Source organism: Oryzias latipes, chromosome 5 (genome assembly GCF_053564925.1).
Source record: "Oryzias latipes strain Hd-rR chromosome 5, Olatipes_Hd-rR_3.1".
Classification (NCBI taxonomy): domain Eukaryota; kingdom Metazoa; phylum Chordata; class Actinopteri; order Beloniformes; family Adrianichthyidae; genus Oryzias; species Oryzias latipes.
The window spans coordinates 29,261,311-29,287,456 of record NC_136241.1 but is presented as its reverse complement, the minus strand read 5'-3'; the positions used below and the strand labels follow the sequence as shown (position 1 = coordinate 29,287,456).

The following is a 26,146-nucleotide window of genomic DNA, read 5'->3' as shown; positions in this document are numbered from 1 at the left end:
ACAGTAAATAATGTTCAAATATATAAAACTTTATATGTAGGCATAGGCCTACTGTCCAACCATGTTATCACGCTGTGCAGCCCGCATGCACAAATTAGCATCCGAGACAAAACTCTTTGGTACTCGTTTGGAAGGAATACAATACTTTCATAAAAGCTTATTATGAGAGCGCTCTGCCTCCTGTCGCACCTACCTGACTATTGTCCCGGTAAAGGCCGTTCTCTGTGAGACACATTGTTATGTTAATGACACAACAAACCATACTGAAGCATGGGAAGGCTGGGGAGATAATGGGGAGGCAGTGAACAGCAAAGTGTGAGCAGCTCCTGGAATCTTTCAGAGTGTTGTGCAGCTTGAAGCTCAGCTGGGTTTTCTCAGAGGAAACGAAAATGTCTAGAGAGGAATATTGATGGAGCTTTTGTTTGTAGAAGGCATGCTTCAGCTTACTGCAGTAGGCTGAATGTTGTAATTAATCTGCAGAAAACTCTATTTAAGTAGTCTGCATTTTTTCCCATGCCATAGTAGTTTGACCACTGTGTGTCTTTATTTTCCAAACCACATTTTGTAATATACATCTTTACATTTAACTTGCTTGCACTGTGGAGAATTCTTCCATTTGGATCTAATTTAAAGAAAAGATGGGTTGAGAAATAAGGAAGCTTCTATAACTGCTGTAGGTGTCAGAAATGGAGGGTTTAGAATCCAAACACTGAAGACAGATTGTGGAAACAAAAATCTAAACCAAACCAAATTAGTCCAGGAGGAAAGATGGGCAATAGGCAACCTGGCAGTGTCCTCAGAGCGGACACAATGTATATTGCAGCAACAGTGAAAGTGGTGAGAAGAAGGCGAATGTCCCTACGACCCCCATAGAGACAGGACAACAAGTAGGGCCGTTCCAAAAGCCTTCAAGGTTACTTCCTTAAAATAGGTGAGCTGCAATGGATTAAATCATCTCACAGCACTTCAACTAACATCTGAGAAATTAAAAATATTATTACATTTACATTTAAAAAAATACGATTTCAATCTTGAAAATAAAATATACAGAAAATATTCAGTACTTCCTTGCCCAGAATGCCCTATCTTTACACTTTGGTATTATGGAAAAAGGCCTCAATTAAGTTCCATCTCTGTCCCTCGATGGGATGTAAATGTCCTAGCCATATGTGTCAGCTCAATGCTCTTTGCAAATATGGAGGTGGGATTTACTTGTTGCTCATATTGTTCAATATTACAGACATTTATTCATGAATCACCAGGAAATATCTAGTTGGTTTCTCTGCTGGTGTCATTGAGCAATCATAATAAACATGTGCGTGTGAAAGCTTGACTTTGATTTATTTTCAATATTTTGACTAGATCCATTATACATAATTTATGCTTTACTGCTGGTATAAGACAGGACGTTCCCCTGCGGAATCAATAAAGTCCTATTTTGCCATATTAGGTCACACTAAGATGTTTTTTGAGAGAATAGAAAAATTCCGTATTAGAATAAGATGTAATTTAACTTTTTTTGCTCCATGAATGTTAGAATTGTTTTTTTTTAGAATGTGCCCCAAAAAACCCAAAAACTCCATTTGAGATAGAATTGATTCTTTAGTTGATATTGTGAAACAAGGAAAGATAAATCTATGATGATTCAACAACACTCTTGTTGAACTATTGCTATTGGAGATTTTTTGCTTTGTTTCTAGTAGCAAACAGTCACATAAACACCATTATGTTTGACTGTTCCATTTATATTTAATTTGTTTAAAAGCATAAAAATCACATCCAATATTGCCTTAAGGCTTGACACTAAAAGAAACATTAAACAAAGCTATTATTATTATGCAAATTATTCCAAACATTTCAGTTCATTGTAAAAACTAGATGGTCTTAGTTGCATTAGAAAAGCAGTCTAAGACCAGCAAGTCACATTTCAATGTTTTTGGTGAAATAATTACTGGTATGCAGCGTTTCTTTTTAAGATCTTTTTGTTGTTGTTTTTTTTCAGTCAGAAGTTTTTTGTTTTTTTTTAATCAACACTTATAATATCTGGATTTAACAAAAATGCGAACTCAGCTCTACAAAAAGCAGGCTTTACTGTGGAAGTTATCTGTTCTATCAGATTCAAAATTTTTTCAACCCTTGAATCTTCTTTCTGAAATTTTAAAACCTTCGCATTTTCTTTCGGAATTTTTTTAAACCTTGATAAAAAATAAAATGTAAGGATTTAAAATATTCAGAATCGGATGGAACAGAAAAACTTACATACTTTTCACAAACATGATTTAATTTTTTTGTTCACTGCAAATGCAAAAGTGCTATCAAATAATAAATTAATCAGAGTCTCAGGACTTTAAAACACTTTCTTGAAAATGTAGTGTGGTCCTGGTTTCACTATGAGAAAGTTCATTAAGAACTTATAGGGGAAAAGAAAACACAGCAGGCTTAAGGCGATCACGTGGTTTAGACATGTTCGCTTTCTCAGATTTTTGTTGTAGCAGAAAAACAGAAACCACAGTAAGGAGCAAGTTCCAACAGAAGCAGGAGGAGGAGTAAACGAGGGGATTTCAGCAAATTGAGTGCAAATGCACAAACAAGCTCAGGTCCGCCTATATGCTCTACATGATTTTTGGTCAAGGACTTCAGCATATGGCCCAAAACCTTGTTCATGGTGACCATTTCTTTCTGGGTTATAAGTTTTGTTGATGCTCCTTTAAGATCAAAGTTGATGGATTTCAGACCAAAATAAAAAAGATGTCAAGTAAATGTAGCTATAATTGTAAGAGTCCACAAGGAAAGAGGGTTTGCTGTCCATACCATTTATTTATATTAAAGAAAGACTGCTTTCAAATTTTCAAATTTCATTTTTTCCAAGATGAGTCATGGGTTACTGTGATTTTAAAGACCTCAAAAGTGATAACCTGCTGCAGTGGAAGCTAATTTGAACCTGTAATAGCATACTGACCTCTTGTGGGGAGTTGGTTGAACAACAAGTATGAGCTCAGTACAAAAGGAAAAAAAACTGTAGGTTCTCAAAAAGGTAATCAATGGAAACATGAGAGGAAATCTGCAAAACATCTATATTATCTTTAACCATTTAACAATCTGCCTTGGTTTTTGTATCGTAGACAATTGGTATCTATTTTTATGCCTTTAATCTTGTTTTACCGTGATTGGAAAGCTGGTGAAGGTCCTTTTTCACTCTGAAGGATAGCAGAAGTTTTACCTCGGAGCAGCAATGCAGCTATCAGAGTTTAGCACGTCTGCATCTATAATGGAGGACTGTTTCCTAAAGAAAACTCAAAAGGAATGCTCATGTACTTTATTTTTTGTGTTAGACATCTGTGCAGACTTTGCATACAGAAGTGACATCCAACACAGGTTTAGCGGTATTAGATTGCATTAAATCTAAAAACTAGTTTCTTGCTCTATGATGGTGTTTGTTTGGATCATGTTAAACTCTGATTCTCTCCTTCTTCATGTTTATTGTGTTGTGAGGTGTGTTTATGTAGACAGTACAAAAAAATAGATTACTGAAGGCCTAGAGGCACAATAAATGGCCTACAATGATTAAATGATTAAAAAAAAGGAAAAATAGATCATGATTGATGAGAAAAAAGACTTGTTTAACCAACACAAAATTTAATGCTGGTATAAATGGATACAACAAGATTAGATGTTACTTCTTTAACATCTCATTTTACTTCATACATACATTTTCTGAGATCTTTTTATGTTCCATTTTTCTAATTTATTTTTTCTCAAGTTGTTAAACAGAGGTTCTCCTGAAGGTCAAAATATGAACTCTTTACATTGGCTTAGATGCTCAAACTGCAGGTCCAGACCGTTGTTCAGACAGAAATAAGCTTCTATTCACTCTCACTACAATGTAGAACCACAAACCTAAGTAACAGTCAGACAACACCATTCTGTAACAGAAATCTTGACATTTTAAAGAGAAGCTGGTGGCCAGTGTACACAAAATCTAACACACAAATCTGAACCTAAAACCTGATGTAAGCTTGTTCCTTTCTGCATACAATTTGTATGAACTCTGAGCACTTCCCACAGTGCAGGCATGTTTCACAGGTTAATTGATGACTAACGTTTCCCTTGGGAGTAAATGTGAATGTGTGGTCCTGCGATGGACTGGAAAAGTGTCCAGAATTTACCCCGCCTTTGCTCTGAGGTAGCCAACTTAACATAAGTTTATGTCTAACATAAACCTCGAACACATAACCTGGTTTGTTCCCTGTGCTGCTGTTAATATGCAAAGATCAGAAAAACTCTCCCAACATGGTGAAGTGTTGGCATTTAAGACTCCGATGACCTCTGCTGCACTTTGGCTGACAATTATTTAAGCAGGGGTTTTATTTCTTGCTTTTTTTAAATCCTACAGGGGCATTTGTCTCTTAGAGGCAGTTCTTGGTTCAGAGGTCAGAACATTTATTTTTATGTAGCCATTTAAATAACATTTTTCGAATTCTTTCCACTGTGGCTCAGCTAAATCCCAGCCACAGACAAACATGCACTCAACAGTCATGCCAATCAATATCATAAGGGGTGAAAGATATATTTTTCTAGCATGGAATAGTTCTTACATGCTTCAAATGTAAGTACCACAGTAAGTTTAAAGTTAAGAGACTAGGAAGGGGCATCAGGAAGAGACTGAGCCTCCAGAGTCTGAAGAGTCGTACTCGTCTGCAGACTCGGTGAGGGCAGGGTACGGACGTGGCTGGTCCAAGTTCACATAGGTGACATTCAGGCTGATGTAATGTTCTCCCTCCAGGCCTGAAAGAATGGTCGAGACGGCCACCACCAGAGTGGAGAAACTCGGTCTGAGCTCTGAATCAGGGTCCCAGCACTGGAGCATGATTTTATACCTACAAAAGAGAAGAGATCAACTCTAAGGATGAAATATCGACTGTGCTATCATTTCACAACAAATAACTAAGAAAAGGGTTTTATTATGCTCTGTGGTTAAAATTTCCCACAAGTGCAATTGAATCCAATGGCTTTTTGTCCATCTCAGAAATTAGGAAGTAATTGTTTTTTGTTTTTTATTTAGAAGATCTTGATTCCTTAATAAGATGATTTATAACCAACTTCCTTGTAAGATTCCACAAGGATAGTAGGAAAGTTCTGGAGACCTTTACAGTGATGATGCACATTAACTGTCAAGGCTGGACACAAAGGGATTTATGTGAGAATTTGAGACTGCTGAACGTGAGACTCGTCCTCCTTTTGACAAACACAACAGTACTTTTCTAAAGACTTTTAGGCAAATCTACTTTGGTCCAATAAGACAAAAACACATTTTTGTTGGAAAGTGAGGCTCCTGTTGCACCTAGATTTAAACCGAGGCTGCATTTTAAAAAGAAATCCTCATGGCAACAGTTGAGTATACTGTAGTGATGGAACTGTAATGTGGTTGTGCTGTTTGTAGCTTCAGGACCTGAAAAAAGTGTATTATAAAAAGAAAGTGAATTATAAAAAGGACAAAAGCAGTAAAGTGAGCCAGTGGGGCAGATTCAAGAAAGCTGAAACTCGGTGTAAGCCTGTAAACGCATGTTGGAAAGTCACTTACAAATAAATGCCATTTGCAGGTTTTCACTAACTCACAGCCCAGATAGATATAGTCTAAAAATGCAGGGAAGGTAGTCCTGAGGCTGGACTGCTTATGAGTATTTTTAAATATGGGGATGTTGCACCTTTGTGTCTCCAGGTGTTTTGACAATGCTCTGAAGAGAGGGCAAGTGTAAAACAATAAAAAACGTAAATAAATAAATAAATAAAGGGCTGTGTGCAAAGGTTGTGTGTGGGTCTGGGGGAAAAGTGGAGGGGGGCTTTATTTTTAAATTTTTCTATTTGTTTTGTTTTTATTTATTTGTTTGTACAGCATTTTGTATTATGAAGTATGAAAAGTGCTTATAAAGAAAAATTGATTTGATTTTATGTGAATCTAAGTTTTATTTTTGCTCATGAACTCGTCCAAAAACTGTGCAATACCTACTCACCTTGTGTTTTGGGTTCAAATCTGTTGCTCATTTTATTTTTCCAAAGTTGCTGCCTCCAACTAAAGTTAGGAGCAGTTCCAGCTCAGTGAAGTATGAGCACAACTTTATTCCAGACCTTACACAACTTGGTCGTTGGTTTCCGGCAAACCAACCAAAAGACTTTACTCCTCAGGCCCTAATCATTAAACCCTAATCATTAAATGTTGGATTTTTTTATTTTATTTTTTTTGGTCTGTATTATCTAATGGTTAAAACAATTCCAATCTACAAAAAAAACAACATTATAAACAGTTTATGTCATTGGTTCATCTTTCCACTGCACACCACAAAACAAACAATGGGAAACTGTGAACAGCTTTTTCACAACAAAGAAAACAAGTCTTCTACACTGGTCAAAGCCATTTTTAACAAATGTTTGATGTACTTCCTACTCATGTTTTAGTCACTGAGTAACTGCTGCAGGCACAAACATTAACTCTGACAAGACACTGCATAACCACGCTTGAGGAGCAAGAAGCGGACAGTTTGCTCTACTGAGAGACCATTCAAACAGCACGTTACCATAAATGTAAACTTTGTGTCATTTTCTTTATTATTCCTGGACCTTCACTGCTGTGACTTTTCTACTTACAATGGGTCAGGGCAGTACTGCGGCTGAGGAAGCCTCCTGCCCTTCATTAGGTAATGTGTTATATCATATGGATCCACATCTGGGTATGGGCTGGCTCCTCTAGTTAGCATCTCCCACATCAGCACCCCAAAAGACCACTGCAACAACACAAATGTACACATTTAGATTATTAAATTCATGTAGCTCTGAGTACCTGAACTGGACATGCTCACCACATCTGATTTAGAAGTGAACTTCTGTGTCTGCAGACTCTCAATGGCCATCCACTTAACAGGTAATTTAGCCTTTCTGTGGTCTTGAATACTATAGTATTCCTTATCAAAAACATCTCTGGCCATCCCAAAATCTGCTACTTTCACAGTGTAGGATTCATCCAGCCTGAGGACAGAAGAACTGAGATGATGACAACAGAATTCACATTATTCCACAAAAGTTTCCTTTAAAAACTGCTTTTTCTGTGACCATTGAAGTGATTGTTGTTCAACTTATGGTATACTCCTTCAGGTGTCGCCAGAGCACATCAGCTTTCACTGATTCGTGTAGCTGGTTTGGGAGAGATTTCTTTGCCAGTGTGGCAGTCCTGGACTTAACCAATAGAGCTATCCAGCTGCATTTAAGTAACAGACCTGGACTTAACCATTCTAGATGTTAGTGCAAATGAATAAGTTTAGATGGCAGTCAAAGTGTGAGGAAAAATGCACAGTTTTGTTGTGTGTTATAATATAGCTGCAATGTCATGCATGTTGAGAATATTTAATTTATTCCTTTTTTCTGCCATGTTCTTCTATTCTCTGAACAAGATTGTTTCTCCTTACATTTGACAATAATAAACTAGTGTTTGCTCTTTTCTTTTGGCTAAGTTGTCAGTAATGTTTTTGGTGGGGAAATTGTGTTTTTCATTTTGACAGAAATTTGACATTTGAGTTTAAAAGCACAAAGTTGAGTACTTTGCTCTTGTAAAGTGTGCCATACAAGTTTCATACTTGGTGTGATTACAACTGACTTCCAAACTGTTATGCTTCTCTGGCTACAGGGCAAAAGGGTTCAGTTCAGGTTAAATCAGACAGAAAATGAAATCCTAAAGAGGTAAAAGACATTCAGAATCTCATGCTTTTTGGTGACTCACATGCAATTCCGTGCTGCAAGATCTCTGTGCACAAACTTTTTCTGCGCCAAGTACTCCATACCCTTAGCAACCTGGAGTCCAAAGCCAATGAGATCCTTCACAGTGGGATTCTAAAAAAGCCCAACAAACTTATCAGTATCAGCAGGTAGTTAATAACATGTTCTAAAATCAGTAGAGTGTAGTGTTTTAATGCTGCTGTCGCACCCTCTTCTCGCAGCGTATAAAGTGGCGCAGATCCCCATGTTTCATGTATGGCAAGACCACCAGGGGCAGCCCTTCCTGTGGCAAGAGGATGCCCAGCAAAGAAAGCACATTGGTGTGGTGGAAACCCTTCATTATGATGCCCTCCTTTAAGAACTGCTCCACCTCTTCAACGTCTGTTATTCCTGTTGTCACACAGTAAAGTTAAAGTTCTGAGAAAATTAGTGAAGACATGGAGTCTGTGCTTTTCAAAGATAATGCTTGCTTAAAACATATTAACCCCCACCCGAAAAGCAGACTTAACTATTCAAAGACTTAACAGCACAGTGGATTTCCCTGCTGGAGGAGTCCGAGAGGTAGCCATGATAGACAGTTCCAAAATGGCCTGTGGTGAAAGCGGTCAAATCAGACGCAAAAAGTTTCATCAAAACACAGTTAAGGTTTTTGTTTAGGTTTTTTTCGGCTGGATTTTTCTTACCCTTCCCTATTATCCGATGATGCTGCACAACAAGCGTCTCAGCAGGGATGAGAACATCTTTTACCTCCTGCAGCAGCTCAGGCCTAAAGCTGGAGATGGAGATCTTCTCTGTTGGCATGAGGGGAGTGAGGACCGGATCTATGCCACTCGCAGAGTACGACAGACTTTGGAACGCCACTGAACCCACCAGAGGGGTAGAAGGACTTTGGGAGATTACTGGTTAAAAGCAAAAACACAGGTTTATACCGCAAATGACCCTTAAGCAGCATGAACATGTGTGTTTAGTTATGCAGTCACCTCTTCTGTAGTCTCCCACTGGTGACAGATCCATAGCATTTGCACCCGAGCGGATAGAACCAAGGGCCAAACGTGCCTCCACCATGGAGGCTGAAAAACATTTCACAACTTTCACTAATCATCAGCCCAAAAGAGAAGGACGAGCACATGTATTTCCGATACACAACCAGAGATGTTTCAGTTGAAAAACTTCATCCAAAATTCCAGGGCAGGAGTTGTTAAACACACACATTCAAAGTCCACACTAAAGAGTGAAGGTGGTGGGGGGCTCACCTTTCTTCTTCTTTCTCAAATGTTTCATGACAACAAAAGCCAGCACAGCTCCGGCCACCAGAGCCACCAGGATCCCCAGAACTATTCCCACTATGTAGTGGTTGCTGACCCTCACCACAACGCCGACATCATAAACCTCACCGTTGATCGATATCTGGAGGTCAGCACAGTGAGAATTTTTCAAAGACACTAACAAAAAGAAACTCACAAAAGGTTATATAGGGTTGAGCTGCCAATTTGAAAACATTTGTGACTTGCCAATTATTCCTATATTGAATTTAACTGAAATACTATTTAATCCAACAGCAGCAGAAACTGATACATCTGCTGTAAAGGCTTAAATACTGGATTTGTGTAGATGTGGTTTGTGAGTCCTCCTGGGCTGTGGAGTAAGTTGGTTGTTTGACATCAGAATCATTTTGGGAACATCATCCACAATCATTTTTCTGTGACAGCCCCTTGACGGGGAGCTGCTTACCATAATGACATAGGAATGGTTCATGGTGACCACTGGTCATACAACAGTCCTTTGAACAAACAATCATTTATTACCCACCTTCACCGGCAGCCCCTCACTGGGGATGGACATGTTTTTGGGGATCCTGCAGGTGATCTCGTTGTCTAGGACTTTAGCATTGCAATCCACATCTGCTACTGTCATGATGATGGTCATACAGGAGCTCACCAGGTTCAGCTTTTTATGCTGAGTAAAAAGGGGTTTGGGAAGTTTTGAAAAGTTTAGAAAGCCTTAAAAAGCACTGCGCACATGTCTGTCATAAGATTTTAAAACATCCATACAACATTGGACCACTAGATTAAAACCTGGAAAAACGAGAAACTTTTTTTTTCCTTTTTGGTTTTAGTAAAAAAAGCAAACAAATTAAATTTTCCCTTTTATTTTGAAAATCCAATATACTGCTAGATACTTTTTTATGCATAGTTGTAGCAGTGGCTGAGCCTTTGGCTGGAGAAAAAAACAGACTATTGGTGCTTCTAGTTTTATTTTTATTAATTGTACAGATGATTTTGCAGAAAGGTTTTCTTTCATGTCCAAGGTGTCATGGTTTGGGGTTGTTTTGTCTTGGTTTTTGTTTTATTTCTTGTTCTGTTATGTTTGGTTCTGTTTCCTGTTTTATTTTGAAAGGTGTTCTGTTTGGTCATGTTCCTGAGTTTTACTTCCTGGTCCCCATCTGCCCTGATCGTGTTCACCTGTGTCTTGTCTGCCCTGTCTGTATTTAAGTCTCGTCTCTCCCTTCCTCTTGTGCTGGTCCATTAACGTCTTCATGTGTCTTCGTCCCTTCATGCCATGTTCCATGTTCCTCGCCACCCCACAGTACGCTTAGTTTTGTTTTGATTCCTGCTCTGCAGCGCCTTTTGTTTGTTTAATAAACCCTCTAACCTTGGAACCGTTTGCCTCCCGTCTTTGCATCTGGGTCCTACCTGCTCTCGAGCCCCCTCACCGTGACACAAGGTCTAAATCAGAAAAAAGTTGTGTACTTTGAAACTTAATTTCAAACTATTTGCGTGTTAGGCTAAAAGAGATGTGTTACCTACAGTATATGTACAGCTCAGGCGTCTTAATTTGATGCCCTAAGTTTGTGTGAGGTCGCTTTATGAGACCATCATTAATTGGGTTTTAGTTCAGATTGAACATCTTATTTAATTCCCACTAATAAATGCTTTCACTCAGAGACTTCCACAATTTGTTGTGCTCCAGCTGATGAAAGACCTGCACCAATTCTTTACAGAACATTTTTTAAAAGAGGATGGAGACTGTGTGTAATTTCACGGAAGATACATTTTTATTCTGCAGAACTATCCAGGAGCAGTTTAGTTTGAATATGTTAAATCTGGAAATTCCCTTATTTCCTCATGAAATACGGTAATCCCCAAAACACGTCCCATATTAGGAAATCATTTTGGATGTGTTTGCTTGGAGCTGCTGAGAGAAAAACTATAGCCCTGTCTCCTGGTTTAGTGCTTAATGAAAATTTTGTGGCCTTACACACACACACACAGTGCTGCACATTTGTTATAGTGAGTCATCATTCCCCTGCATGGTAAATTTTGTGATAAACTTTGTAAATTGATTCAGATATAAAGAAAACAGTATTAGTATGTAAAATCTCGATTTTATCAAAGTAAAAGCATTCTAAATCCAATTTTAAAATGTAATTGTAGCAGAATGCAGATACTAGTAATTTGTTTTGTAAACAAATATTTACCGCCAATACGTTTATTGTTTTACTCTCCGACACAGTCAATAAATCTTCTTACATCTCCACAAAAATGAAAGCATATGACTTACATGTAGTGACACTTCATCAAACCCTGGGTACAAACTCAGAACATGCTCTTCTGTTTCAAAAGGTATGGGCTCGCCAGAGGGGTGATAGGAAAACTCCTTCTTCCAAAGGCCCACTGCTCCATCCATATCAAAAGAAAGTTCCCCCTTTTCTGTCTCGTCCCTTTGGAACACAGGAGTAATGCATTCCATTCTATTTCTCTGGGACTTGCCTATGCACTCCTACAACAAAACAGCATTGCATTGTCAGAAAATAAAGTTTGAAATGTTATCTTGAAGGAGAATAAATTCTTTGTGCAAGCAGATACATTTATAAAGTGTGTTATACCGCTGTGACCGGCTTCAAGTGGCTTTCACTGGGCTTAAAGCGAATGACGGTGCGATAAACGGAATCCAAGTTTTTCCCTTCAATGACAATTTTTGAGCCTCTGTAATGTCACAAACAGAAACACAACACAATAAAAGCGTTTGCTGCTTCATCCCCACATTCACAAAAGCTTTATTCATGAACTTCTGTTAGCATTTTAGGTTTGCAGCTCATACAAACACAGACATTCCATTTTTACTGTTTCTTCCAAAGCCACCGGAAAAACAAGCTTTAATTCAAAATTAAAGCCATGAACGGCGTTGGATGACTTCCCACCTCCGCCCTCGCTGCCCCCTTTGACTTGCATTTAACAGCTGAGCGGCTGCTGCACAGCCCTCTCTCTTTCTCTCTCCCTCCACCCCTGCCACCCTTGTCAGAGCTGCATGTGAAAAGTACATTTATCCATTCATTCATTCACTTTTGTTTTTAAAAGGCGGATTTCTGTTGATTTTATATCAATAGCAACCCTTTCTTTTTGGTCTCCTGAGGGTGACGAACAGGTCTGAGTAATGTTTAGAAGAATCAGCAAAAGTATGTTTTTGTATTTCTTGGGCAACAGCATTATTTCATTAACTACGCCCACATTCCTATTATGGTCATATTATTTTTCATATTGTTATGTTCGACTTGATTCATGTATTACAATTTCTCAAAATTCTAGTAAAATATGTGTTAGCAACAAGGAATACCTTTTTTGCAAGCTCGCCATGCTAGCGCTGTTCAGAATTTACAAACTATTAAACCACACAACTCTAGGAGGTGTTTAAATTTGTAAAAAGGTGCTAAACAGGATTTTTTTGGAAAATTAAAGATGGCGGCCTTCTCCCAAGATCATAGGTCAACCAAATTTCAGCTGTGATTGTAGACTTATCCTGACGCTGTGAGTGTGAAATTTTGTGAAGATTGCTTGTTGTAAAGACAAATAATCTAAACGGGACCATATAGCTGCGCGGAAGAATACCCCCCCCATGACGAACCATAAGTTTATGTTTTCTGTGAAATTCCCTTTCTGGTGGTTTTCAGATAGTTAATGTGGTAACTTGTGTTTCATGTTTATTTAACCACTGAAACCTAATATAAATGATGAGCAATGTTAATTGGATATAATAAGTGTTTTGGTTATACATGTTAATGTTTATATCATACCTGCAGAAGGGCAGTGGTTGCATATTCATTCATTCATTCATTCATTCATTCATTCATTCATTCATTCATTCATTCATTCATTCATTAATCTTCTAAACCCGTTTTATCCCTTTCAGGGTCACGGGGTTACCGGAGCGTATCCCAGCCACTCGTGGGCAAAGGCAGGGAATACATCCTGGACAGGACGCCAGTCTGTCGCAGAGCCACACAAATCGCACACCCATGCACACTCACATTAGCACCTTTGAGTGACCATTCAACCTATGAAGCATGATTTGCTCGCATATCATGTGCATAATGTTGAAAAATGTTGTTATAGAGTTCATAATCTGTAAAGCAACAGCAGTGAAGTTTACTGTTATAGTTTCCATCTACGTAAATGACTTTATGCTTTGCCCTTCATTTGTGCTTTCATTTATTTTTGGAGGCATGTAAATTAGTTTACTTTATTTTATTATTTATTCTAGCTTCATCCTAAGTAGTGTTATTTCTTTACTTTAAGACCATGCACACATATTCTGAAAACAAATGATTATGCTCACCTGTGCGTTTTTCAGGCTTCAGCGGGTTCTTATCGACACCCCAAAGAGACATTGATTCATCTGAACTAGTCCTCCACATTGGGTTTCCTCTTTATTTTTTGCTCAAACAATTTTTCCCCCTTATATTGTGCAAATATATAAAAAATAACCCAATTTAACACTTTGCTCAAATGTGGCCGCCAAGCCACAGGTTCTGTGAGCATCCCATAGTAACTTAAAACTTCCTTTCAATATCTCTGACGCGTGTTTTGGTTTTGTTAGTGGATTTTAAACTTTTTTTCGAGCCCCATTAAAGATTTTGGCATTTTCTTAAATAGTTTCACCCACTGTGTTGTCATAATTTTGGGGGGGCAGTCGTCAACTATGCCCAAGATTCATATGGGTATGAAAGAAGAATTGCAAATACAATCTGGTGCCTGCAGTCCAGCACCACTGCCAGGCATAAAAAAGGTGAAGATAGAAAGAGTTAAATAGATCCTTTTTTCTTAAAAAACAATGCTTAATCAGACATCATTTGGGTTATAATTTTCTCAAGGCACCAGTTTAACTCAAAATCCTTTTGAAAATATTTTTCCCTAAGAGGCAAACAGATTTACTGGAGATGGGTGGAGGTATGAAGTGCATGCACCTTCTTCCGCGATCACACGCCTGTGAGTCTGCGGCATGTAAATTAGGCTATCAAAGCATGCATGGAAAACCCTGTAAATGTTGCTGTTGCCAGATAAATGCACCAAGCGTTGTGTTACCCTGTGCTTGAATAATATGACAAAGAAACTGGTCTCCTACCTGTGAAAGCTGCAATCAGGCAGCACGGCTGTAATGTTTGGGTTTTCTTTGTAATAAAACACTTTGGTTGTGTGAACACGGGACTTGTCAATGAAAACACTCAGAGGGACGTCCCGCACCTCTGACATAGCCTGAGACAAACAGATGATGGATGAAATATTCCCTTTAGACTCTGTCACCCTGCAGAGAAATAAAAGGGAAACTCATGAAATCCAGAGGCTTCTCATTTTTATGGATTTTTATGCAGCACACAGTATGCATTTTCCAGTAACTGAGTCAGTTTTTTATCTCCAAGACAGGATAGGAATTCAAACAAGTATGAACAAGTCTTAATGTGTGTGAAATAAAACCACAAGGAAGCATATTAGTCAACCTTTGTATAGGGCACGGAACATCGTTGAGTGTGACTCTTCTGGTCTTTCCAGCATCCAAGTGAGGTCCAGTCACTGTTATAAGGGTTCCACCAATGCGAGGCCCATAGTTGGGCTTGATTTTTGTGATGTTTGGAATCTACAGGGAAACAGTTTTAAGACTTAAAAAAGGAAACATTAGAAAAAGTTGTGGAGCTGTCAAGGACAGGTTTTCAAAACATTACCACAAATGTAAACCCTGGTATTTCTGCCTTCCCATCAATGGAATAATGGCTCTCCATCCTGTCCTCGTGCACTTCCACCATGATGTTGACTGGTTTGAATAAGTTGGTGGTTCCAGAGCGGATTTTACACACTAAGCTAAAAAGCAGCAGAAGAAAACACCAAATAAAAATAAATATTAAACATAAATCATCATATCCATAGGTTGTAAAGTTTTTCCAACACTCCTAGACGTATTTTTTATTTATACAGTAAACTAGAATATTTAGACATATTGCAGAAACGTATGAAGAATAAAGCTGACAGACTTAATCTTTTTTTGCTGAAGCAGATAAATTTTCTAAATTTTAAATAAGATATCAACATAAGAGTTACTCTGTGTGGCTAAATAAACAAATTGTCTAATAAAGTGAATGGCAACTCATTTGTCTCCTAATATATCTGATTTATGCTATATGTTTACAAAAGTTATAAAGACCCACGCTGATGAAAATCCTGTTTTTGGTGTTTTTAACATGTTTTTGTATCATTTTCCTGATGATGGAAGACACATATTACGAAACTTAATCTCAAAATTACATTTCTACGGAGCCCGTGTCCAGACATTAAGATATAAAAATATATCTTGTTCCCACAGATTAATATCTTGTTCCCACAGGTTATTATGTCGTTCGCACGAAATACTATTCCGTTCCCACAAGATACTATTCCGTTCCCACAAGATACTATTGCGTTCCCTCAAAATACTATTCCGTTCCCTCGAAATGATTAACTCGTGCAAATGCAATAATTATGTCGTTCGAACGCAATAATTAATCCGTTCGAACGCAATAATTATTCACGTCATAAGTCATTCACGCGGATATGCTCTCTGTACGCCGGCAAAAGCCGCTTTCAGCGGTAACTTCCGTGTCTCTGTGACCCATATTCGTTCAAAAAAGGAACATGAAAAACAAAAATGATCACTTTATTACCGTCTCAATGAATATAAGAAAAATATCAAAAGATTTATGATAACTAGGCTGCTTTGTCAAACGATAGCTCCTGCTAGGCTACTACTAGCTCCGCCGCAGAGCTCTCTGATCATGTATGCCGGCATTTGGGCAACTGGCTGGTCTGTTGTCAGACAGCTGATATTGTAGTTTAGGGTCGAATAGGAATAATAATATTCAGGACTTGTCTTTTATTAACTTTAGCAGTCAGTATCTTTACATTCAAAGGCTATTAGGCTACATGCTAACTGACTAGCCGATCATTTCTTGTTATTAATTTACATCATAGATTTACAGCAGATACCTTCACATTTCTGTCTGTGTGTGTCTCATTACATTGCATTGAAGACACGGAGGATGTTTAGAGAACAGATTTATTTATTTTAAAAAGCACAGAAGCAACGACATAATTATTGCGTTCGCACGAGTTAATCATTTCGAGGGAACGGAATAGTATTTTGAGGGAACGCAATAGTATCTTGTGGGAACGGAATAGTATCTTGTGGGAACGGAATAGTATTTCGTGCGAACGACATAATAACCTGTGGGAACAAGATATTAATCTGTGGGAACAAGATATATTTTTATATCTTAATGTCAGGACACGGGCTCCGTACATTTCTGAGTATCTCTTCATTCAAAGTTTTGTGAATCAGGGGCAGACGAAAAAAAAGAAATTGGAAAAAAGTAGATCTATGAACGTCATCATTTTCCTCATACTAATTTGTATTTCTGATGCAGAAATTTTAGAAAACAACACAGGTTTTTTGGCTATAAATGTCTTAATCATTTATTTTTTTTTAAACAACAATGGGAACACTTTAAAATAGCTCAAAAGATTATCAGAAAAATTAAAATAGGCTGAAAAACATGTGATTAGTTATGAAAACTTTTGGTGAACCAACGTTCAACTGAAGAAAAAAATACCACTCAGTTTATTTTTTTTACTAAGTGGACTTTCCAAATCTGTATTATGTCAGCAGTTAGTTTGAATAGAAGAGAGCCTGCGGTGGGACTCACTGTGTGCTGTTGCTTTTCAAAGAGTTCACAGTGCAGGCAGTTTGCCCCAGTCGGATCTGGTGGGTTCTGGAGGTGATGGCAGGTCTTAAGGGGGATTGGAACTCCCTCCCACATACGGTCAGCTCTGTTTGACCATCAGGGGCAGCAGTGCGTGGAGAGAACTACATCAATAAAAATAACAAAGTACTGTCTGGATTCACGCTCATTATTTCTATGAGTTGCACAGAAGGGTTTTATTGAACTAATCTCACCCCCGTAATTACTGGTGGACAGGATTCGTTCCTCCATCGACTTTGACACTCACTTCTCCATGAACACACCCCAGAGCACCATCCACAGCCCATGAACTTTGGAGCCGTCAGGCACATAGCACAGGTCATGAAGTGTTGGCACCCGGGCCCTCTCTGAGGTACTTGGATCATCTGAGCAGCAAACACCATTTCTTATTAATCTGACCCAATCATAAATGAAAGAAACACAGAGAGCTGCTCTAAATGAAACCAGACTGTAAAAAGAGCGGGACTGGACCTTGTCTCCAACCACAAAAAGTAGATACTCTGAAGAGTACACAGCAGCGATGGATGAAACCTTCTGACTCTCCACCAAAGAATAATTGGCAAAAATGACAGGGCTGGATCTCGTCAGTACCAGCTGCCAAGACAGATCAAAAAATGAAAGGCTGATGTGGTGTCAACAAAGTTCACTGAGGAAACAGAAGAGTTCTTATGGATGGACCTGCATACCTGTAGAAGACGTCCAGTTGAAGTGCCAATGTGTGCAACGGTCTTGCTGTCTATAGTTGTGACCAGGAGGGAAGTAAGTAGGACATTTGTCATCTTTCTATTGAATAGGTCCACTCTGTAGTAGGGTTTGGAGACCATGGTGGGATGGTCTCTGCATGTGGCATTGTTCTCCATGCTCTTCAGAAAGACAGATAGAATTGAGTCATGTAAATTAAAAGAGCCGTAAAAAATACCCACACCCTCACAATGAAAGAAAATGTGTCCCATTATAAACGTTTTCACTGGTTTTTAACAAAATCTGCATGTATTTAACATGTATTATCTAAACACCTAACTCATTTGGGGGTTTTTTTGTGTAAGATTTAAGCTTCAAAGCAGCCTTCACACACCTGCTATGCCCCTTTAGGGTCTTGATCTATGTTACTGTGTGGAGTTAGATGGAGTCAGAATTGTTTGCCCATGTCCTTCAACCAGGCACATAAAAAAACTCCATGGTTGCTATGCACCTATCACTTGGTTTCAGTTACAGTGTGACTTCAGTGTCCCGTTGGTTGAGCTGTATTTCTGGAACCTTTAATTAAATACCCACTCCAATCATCTTAGAAGCTATTTTTAAACCATTCTAGACCTAGTGGTCTTTTAATTAGGATTGTTCAGGGGGACTTTTGGCAGGCAGGTGGGTTGACCCAACAAACTTTACTATACTTTTTCCAGCCCAATCCCTAATTTTAATTGTGATTGTCGCTTTTGGCCAAAAAAAAAAAAAAAAAAACTGCAACGTTTTCAAGGACATAAGTTCTGCAGAGCAGCAAGAGTTCATAAGAAATTTGCCTCTGAGATGTACCGGTGCAACAAAAATGACAAGCAATATTGGAGCTATCCAGTTGTACAGTTCTGAGTGAGATGCAAGCTCAGACGAGGAAAAAGATGATGTAGATGTATCTATTTGTCTGCAAATGGATGTATCAGAATGGAGCTGAGCAAGGAGCTTGTGATAATTTAAATAAAGAAATACTCAGAAAATGCAACATTGAGCTTGATCATCCCTAAATAGTGTGATGGTAATTTGAGAGTGTTACTATGTTAATGCCAAATGAGACTGGTAATATGCGTGGCACTGAACTTAAGTGTGTTACTGTTTCATTGAGCCTTTGAGCACATTCAGCTAGGGAACTGTTACTTTCGACTAGGTGAATCCCCAGCAAATTTACAGATAAAAGAGGCCACAGATGTTTTCTTGTGAGGTTGTCAGACAGGAGGTGTTGCAGAGTCCTGGCACACCAGATCTGCTATGATGTGATATTGTAGAATTAAGAGGTCATGACAGATGATGGTCTGAACCACCACTGGTGGAATAGCCAAGACATGGAGCAGGATAGAAACAACTCAAGGTGAACCTCATGTGTCTTCTTGACTGCAAAAAACTTTTTACATTAAACCTCTAATAAAAGCATCAAATGTAATGCCTTGTGCCTTGATCACCCTGGAACCCTGGTTTCTTCACACAATCAAAAATATGGCCTGTAGGTTAATTTATGATTCTAAATTGCCCCTTTGGTGTGAGAGTGTGTATGGCCTGTGATGGACTGGCAAACTGTCTAGGAGGATATACACCACTTTGATCTGAAGTGATTAGAATAGGCTAAAGGGATCTCCCAGGACCCTAAATGGACTCAGCATAAATTAAGGATGGAAAAAAAAAAACAAGACTAACAAAAAATCCAGCAATCAAAATTTAGAAAAACATTTCAACAACTTCAAACATGGATGAGGTAAAAAATGTTAACCTGACGCCCAGTTTTGGGGTTCAGTCTCAAATTTCTCAGGCTGGGAGGATGTCACATTGAGTGTTTTTATGTTATACTTTCATTTGCCTTCAATGGATGAATTGGCTGGGGTTTTTTTTCATCTTCACCTGGTATTTCAAAAATCCATATTTAGCTTAAACCAGGGATGCATAATTTTGTTAATAAATTGTCTTGTGCTTTATTGGAAAATGTTAAATCCTTAGAGGTTTAAAATAGGATCAGGACAGAATACATTAAAGGAACAGATCCTGTTAAATGTTGCGTAGATAATTGCAGGGAAGCAGATTGAGGTGGTTTGGACATGTTTAGAAGACGGACAGTGATGATGTTGGTAAAAGGATGCCGAGGTTAGAGCTACCAGGAAGGAAGAAGACCAAAAACGAGATTTATGATGAAGCTCGTCTGCTGGACTTTTATATATGTAGTTGTAGATTTAGATAAGTTAATTCTTCTCTAAGAGTTCTGGTAAATCGCCTGTCCGTCCTGGGGGAGGATCCCTCCTTCATGTGGGCACCCCTGAGGTTTCTTCGTTTTTTCCGGAATCCGGTTTTTTTGGGGGTTGTTCCTTACCGCGAAGGGGGGTCTAAGGGCAGGGATGCCAGTATAGCTTAGTCAGTTTGTTAGTTCATTTTAGTATTTTTCTATTGAACTCTTTGTATTCGTGATCCTTTTGATTTCATGTTTTACTTCGAAGCCCATCGAGACGACTGTTGTTGTGATTTTGGGCTATACAAATAAAATTGAATTGAATTGAATTGAAAGAAGATTATGAAAATGGTTGGTGTGAATTAGGAAGATGCAGAGAAAGTATAAGGGTATGATGAAGGCAAATGGTTTATTTCAGTGATCCATAAAGAGAGAAGCCAACAGACCAGAAAGATCCAGGTGGTTGTTACTATCGGACATTTCATCATTTGTGAGAGTGGAAACTCTTTGCATTTACTGGCATAGAGCTAACCACAACCCATTTAGTATTCTTTCCATTCACTGGATGGAGTTGGTGTGAAGTACAAAACATGAAAAATATATACAATATTTATGGGATCTGGTAATTTACCTTAAAAGAACATTTAGTCTGTTTTGACTGACATTTACAACAAAAAAAGTGTAAAATTTCTCTAAACAAATGTCTGTATTTCTCTCTTTTAACAACAACTTGTAAAATAAAAGTTATTTTCACATATCGATCCACAATTTACAGTTTCATTTTTTCTGATCAATTAAATTGATCCCTAGAGACTATTTATGCTTTCACTGGCAAAGCGAGGGCACACCGTGGATGTAAGGGCCACCAATCAACTAATGAAACACGATTTCTGTTTGTAAAATAGAGCCAGAAGATCCTCGGGAAAAACATGCATAGGTAAAACTCACAAACTTCACAAAGGACTAAATGGGATTCCAAGCCGTGTCTTCTAGTGGTGAATCAGCAGTGCTGACCACTGCACTGGTGTACTTGCTTTTTCCATTTATTGTTCCTTTTTACTTTAATATATATATATACATATATATATATATAAAGCTCACCAGTGCCTGTACAAAGACTTCACTTTTTTTTATTCAACTAACCCATGCTAGTGATTCAGTAAATTTGATATCTTTTAGGGTTTTCTTTATTAATTGAATGCAGAGTTTCAAAACAAACTTGTGTTTTATTAAGCTACCTCAAACACAGGTTTAAAGGCTTTAATTGATCACAAATGCTTCAGAAATATTTGTGTGACTGAGTGTGGTTTGTTTTGTTACATGCACTGTATCTAGGTCACGTCAAAAGGTAAATCAGACAGACTTTCACCTTTCATTTCTAAAGGCCATCAAATTCTCACAACTGTAATATTCCATAAAACATCATTCATCACATGCAGAGACCGCGCTGCCACCAAATATTGTGAATTTCTCTCAATGATTCTTTTGAATGTGGTTTCATTCGAGCACAACTAAAACTCAGTAACATGACTTTGTTTGTCCTCTCTGTATTTTTTCACAACTTATCAGAAAAGGCTGCGATCTCCCAAATCCAATGGTATCAAAACACCTCAGAACACAAAAGTGTGAGGAACAACCTTTGATTTTTTTAAGTGAACTGTAAACCTGTTGCGAGATGATTGGTTATATTTAATTTTATTTACATGTCATTTCCTCTCTACCATTCCTCCATAAATCTGATACAGAAAAACACATTACTGTTCTTTCCTGACCTGCCTGGACTTGTCTAAAACAGATCTGCTGATTGTGAAGTCATAGACTCACCTCATGAGGACAGCTCTCACAAATCTGGAAATGGCAAAGTCCTCTGGAGAGCTGCTCTGGCCCAGACTCACAGCAGTCATCCACCCCGTCAGAAATTGCTTTATTGACATTGTCCATGGGAAAGGCGCACAAAGCGGAGTCATCCTCTGTGACCCCGCTGTCGTCTGTGACCGCAAACACGCCATAGAGGATGTCTTCATCCTCTTCTGCTCCTAACTCCTCAGCCAGCTCCCTCCCTGCTTTTCCAAAATAGGCCGCTTGGACCACATTGTAGACAATATCCTTATAGGGTTCTCCAGGTATGTTCCTCCGCCTGCGCTTTGGCTCAAAGCGACACTCCAGGATCAATTCTCGGTATCTCTTCATCTCCCATTCACTCCGAGGGAGCCGTCCCAAACGGGTTTGAAAAGGGGAAAAGTCTTGATCCGGACTCTCTCTCTGGACTGAGAGGAAGTAGACAAACTCCTGAGTGAAGAAGCTGTAGACATACTCGATGTGGTAGACCCTACGGAGGCTGGGAAGCACAGTTAGTCCTCGTACATCACGGTAAAAACCGTCCTCTGTGGCCAGTGGCCTGCGTACAGAAATGGATTTTCTTCCATAACGCTGGGTCACACTGTCATTGACTGAAGCTGCAACAAAGAAGTAGACAGTGTGACCTTCTTCCACCATGGAGACCTTGGTCCCAAAAGGGCTGGCCACACAATCAGGACAGTAAGCAGCAGAGTTAGAGTCCTTTCGATACAAACACTTCGTACGAGAAGGTGGCTCTCCGTTAGAGTTGAGCTGGTGGAAATAGCACACACCAAATTGAGAACTTCCACAAGAATATAAGTACATGAAGAAAGTATCCAACAGCAGCACTTGGTTGTTAGTGTTCTCTACAAAATTGTAATCCTTTTCAATGTCGCATAATTCACATATTTGACACTCTGGGCTTCCAGCCGGCCCAGTTTGGAGCTCCCAGACTTTCTCCAAGCTCCCGTTGATTGCTTCGATCACATTCTGAGAAGCCACATAGACCTCCTGGTAAAACGAGTTGTTGACAATGTTCTGGATGGGACCCTTTGCCTGAAAGAAGGGCATGGTGTAGACAACTGAGAAGTTCACAGGACTGGGGGCCAGTGAAGGACAGTTTGAAAGGGCAAAAGTCAACAAAGTTTGGAGCCAGATGAATGACTCCCATCGTGCCTTCCAGTGGACCATCTCCACTTTGGGTTGTGAAGGAGAAAGACGGCACAGACGGCTTGGGTTACCTCCAGTTGTGGTGCTGCAGCAGACGCATCCTTTTCAACTGCCACTGATACTGGAATAACTAAAAACAAAGTATGACAAGTCCAAGAATTATTATCACAATCCTATATTTTGGGATATCTTTAAAAGAAGAATTTAAAAAAAAATTGGAAACTGAGTATCTGGTTTTGCACAAAAATATTAATACAAACTGTTCAGCTTCGAGAGAAAGACTTCTAAAGAACAACCATGCATTCAGTTGGTGTAGATTCTCAGACATCCAGGTCATGATGAAATGAAAAGTTCTAAAAATTTCAACTGGACAAAATGTCTGGTTCCTGGTGTGGAGATGTTTCAGCGAAATGTCTTCAAACCAGAAATATTGTCCAGTTGAAATTTTTAAAACTTTTCCATTTAAACATGCATTAATCTGACATTTAAAATAGTTCCAAATTGTTAAAGGCTACAGGTTGGTATGACCACAATTAGATGTCTTAATTTTTATTTAATGGCCCACTGTCAAGAAAAACACACAGATGTCACTTAGATATAGTTTAGCCTAAAATACAAAAGGGTGTATACAAATATACACAGTATGTTCCAAGTTACATAATGCCTATTGCCACAGTTTTATCGGCCCTACATAAGAAGCCCTCAACTCTTCTGTTTGTTCAGCTGCCGAACAAGACAAAGTAAACAAACATCAAACAAATAAATAAATGTACTATTGTCAAAAAGATTTTAAAAATGTACATTGTTAAGATTAGTAAAAGTTACCTGGTCTCTCCCCTGTTTTCAAGGATAATTTTAAAAAATTAAGAGATGTTGTCAAATCCATAGACGTGCGTACTTAACAGCTATTTCTAAATTCCCTGATAGGATTTTGAATGACAAAAATGAAGCCTGAAGTGGAACTGTGATGTTGATCACTCTTTACCCCCCCTACACCCCAAAATTGTATCAAAATAAGAGATTGGGCTGGATAAAGTCAAGTCAAGTAAAGTTTGTTGGGTCCACCCATCAAAATATCCCCCCTGAATAAATTTGAACTTATAGTTGCTGTATTTTAAAAAATTAAACCAACAAACAGAAGATCTTTGAAATCAGATGGTACATCTATTTATTTTTGGTGCAAAATCTGGCTTTTAACATGGGGAGTCAACTTCTTCCTTTTGCAATCGGCCTCCAGTGGTGTTTCAAGTAACTACAAAATGTGATATTTCTGGGTTTGTGTCAAATTGGGGAACAAATCAATTTTTTAATTGCTCTGGATTTCCCGGAATCCCAATCTTTGTAATAATCCTTCCTTTCTGACAGATATAAAGCAATATTCTTTTTTTCTGTTCTTAAATGTTATTGAAAGTCAACAGGATTCATTTATTTCATAGATTCGACGTCAGGCTCCCCTTTGTCAGACAGCTTCTGTTGCAGTGATTTCTTGCATCAACAGGTCTGACAGGTACCAGGTTTGGTAAAGTGAAACTGAGCTCAACTGCCAATAAATGTTTAATCCTAATCCAGTCATGATTTAGCAATTGGGTGGTTGTTTTTTCCTCAAAGCTTCAGGAAGGTTTTGTTTTCCCACCAACAAATAAAAACTTAAAATGTGACTTGCATTTGATAAGCCTAATAATATGGGTGTGAGCTGCACTAACAAACAGAAGCCATACAGAGCTAATGTTGGTGTAATTTTACAAAATTTTGAATGACTCATTAGAACCAATGAGGACAAGTTAATGACTGTTGCTTAACTTAAATCTACCAAATTTAGCTTAATGTTTTCATTGCCCATCTTGGCTAATACCTGCACCACAGCCCTGTTTAAGCCTTCTCCTCAGCAGGCACTGCTGGATGGATCATTAACCAGACACATTACAGTAAGGCTGTATTCAAGAGACCCGGCCTCTCTACTTTGCATTCCTGTCACAGACACTACGTGCCTTTTAGAGGGGAAAGATGTGCATGGACTAATGGTTATAAGACATCGTGTACCTTTTCAAACTTTCCAGGTGAGACAGACTTTTTTTATTTTAGCTTCCATCCCAATTCAAATTATTTTTGGCAAGGCTATTTTGAGAATATTGTTGTTTGTGCTCAAAAAACAAAATAAAAAGGGATAAGTTTAGAATCAGGGATGCGTACATTAATAATTCATAGGATGCTTCATATACTGTGTTACATTTTAACATGTTCCACATCACCTAAACCCCAGGACATGGGTGCACATATTGAAAGGAGTAATCGACTTGATTCATGGTTATGGTTAATAAAGGTTGAACATTTGTTTCCAGTCATTGCTCCACTTAATGGCCGGGATGCACTTAGCAGCTGCACACTGTGCTCTAAGAAGACTGTAATAACAGAATATTACTAACAGCAATAGGTCCCATGGTGCTTGTTGCTCCAAAGAAACACATTTTATTGATTATTGCAGCGATTTCCACTGGGATTCACAGAGACATAACAGAATGATGAGACTCTGAAGACAAACTGATCAGATTCAGGATGTAGAGTGGACTCTGAGTGATCTGTATTTTTGTATCACAATGATCAAAATAATTTGTGATAAATTCAAATAATCAAAGCACTTGAGCATTGTATTTTATCATTCTGGTGGAGCGTAACTTTTGTTAAATGTCCAGATGAAGTTTAATAGTCTATCCTATTATAGTCCGAATTCAAGAAACCTAAAAAAAATTACACTTGAAAATAATTTTCCTCTATATATTAATTTGTGTGTATTATAAAACACGTCACACCTCTCAAGCAGCTGAGTGACAGTAGTCTAATCAGGTAAACAACTTAATAAAAGTTTACAGATTTAAAAATAATTTTAAGGCTTGCATTGCAATATTCCTGAAAGAAAATACATAGATCAATCAGTTCAAACTTACCTGGATGATATCTTCAACAACTTTCAGCCGTGCTCCTTCTCTTCCTCTCATGAAATGATCTCTGGTTTACATGTTGAAGTCTGGGAGTTTCTGCAGAGACGAATCTGTGCTGTGGGCTTGAGTCACTGCTCTTAGCCCCTCCCCTAACCGACACATTGACTTTATATGGAGGAACAAAAATGCCCTTAAAACTGTTTTTTAATATAATGGAAAGGAAAAAAATGATAAAATGTGAGAAAAATAACTTTAAAAATCTACACAAAATAAAATTAAAACTATAAAAATCTACAAATTAAATATAAAGGAAATTCATTTTTTTAACTTTCTAAAGCAAGATTTTTTATAATGTATGTAGGTTTTTTTCTCTATCACACTGACATAGACAATATGTCGATCACAATTTTTTACATTTCAATTAAAAACTTTTTTTTCTAAAAAGGTCACAGCGAT

At 38.3% G+C, this 26,146-nt stretch overlaps 1 protein-coding gene across 1 annotated transcript; it reads right to left on the bottom strand.

Annotated features, from left to right (window-relative positions):
* Positions 1-3,744: 3,744 nt before the first annotated feature.
* On the bottom strand, positions 3,745-25,904 carry mst1rb (macrophage stimulating 1 receptor b). Its single transcript, XM_004069233.4, has 21 exons — positions 25,697-25,904; positions 21,570-22,884; positions 17,512-17,688; positions 17,297-17,419; positions 17,020-17,190; positions 16,769-16,929; positions 14,759-14,894; positions 14,537-14,673; positions 14,164-14,343; positions 11,651-11,750; positions 11,326-11,544; positions 9,574-9,720; positions 9,018-9,171; positions 8,745-8,834; positions 8,448-8,663; positions 8,274-8,354; positions 7,973-8,154; positions 7,769-7,878; positions 6,855-7,020; positions 6,643-6,779; positions 3,745-4,877 (listed from the first exon to the last, which is right to left on the bottom strand). The coding sequence occupies exons 2-21, from the start codon at positions 22,773-22,775 to the stop codon at positions 4,652-4,654; spliced, it is 4,119 nt and encodes a 1,372-aa protein (XP_004069281.1). The 5' UTR covers positions 22,776-22,884; positions 25,697-25,904; the 3' UTR covers positions 3,745-4,651.
* Between the last annotated feature and the right edge of the window lie 242 nt (positions 25,905-26,146).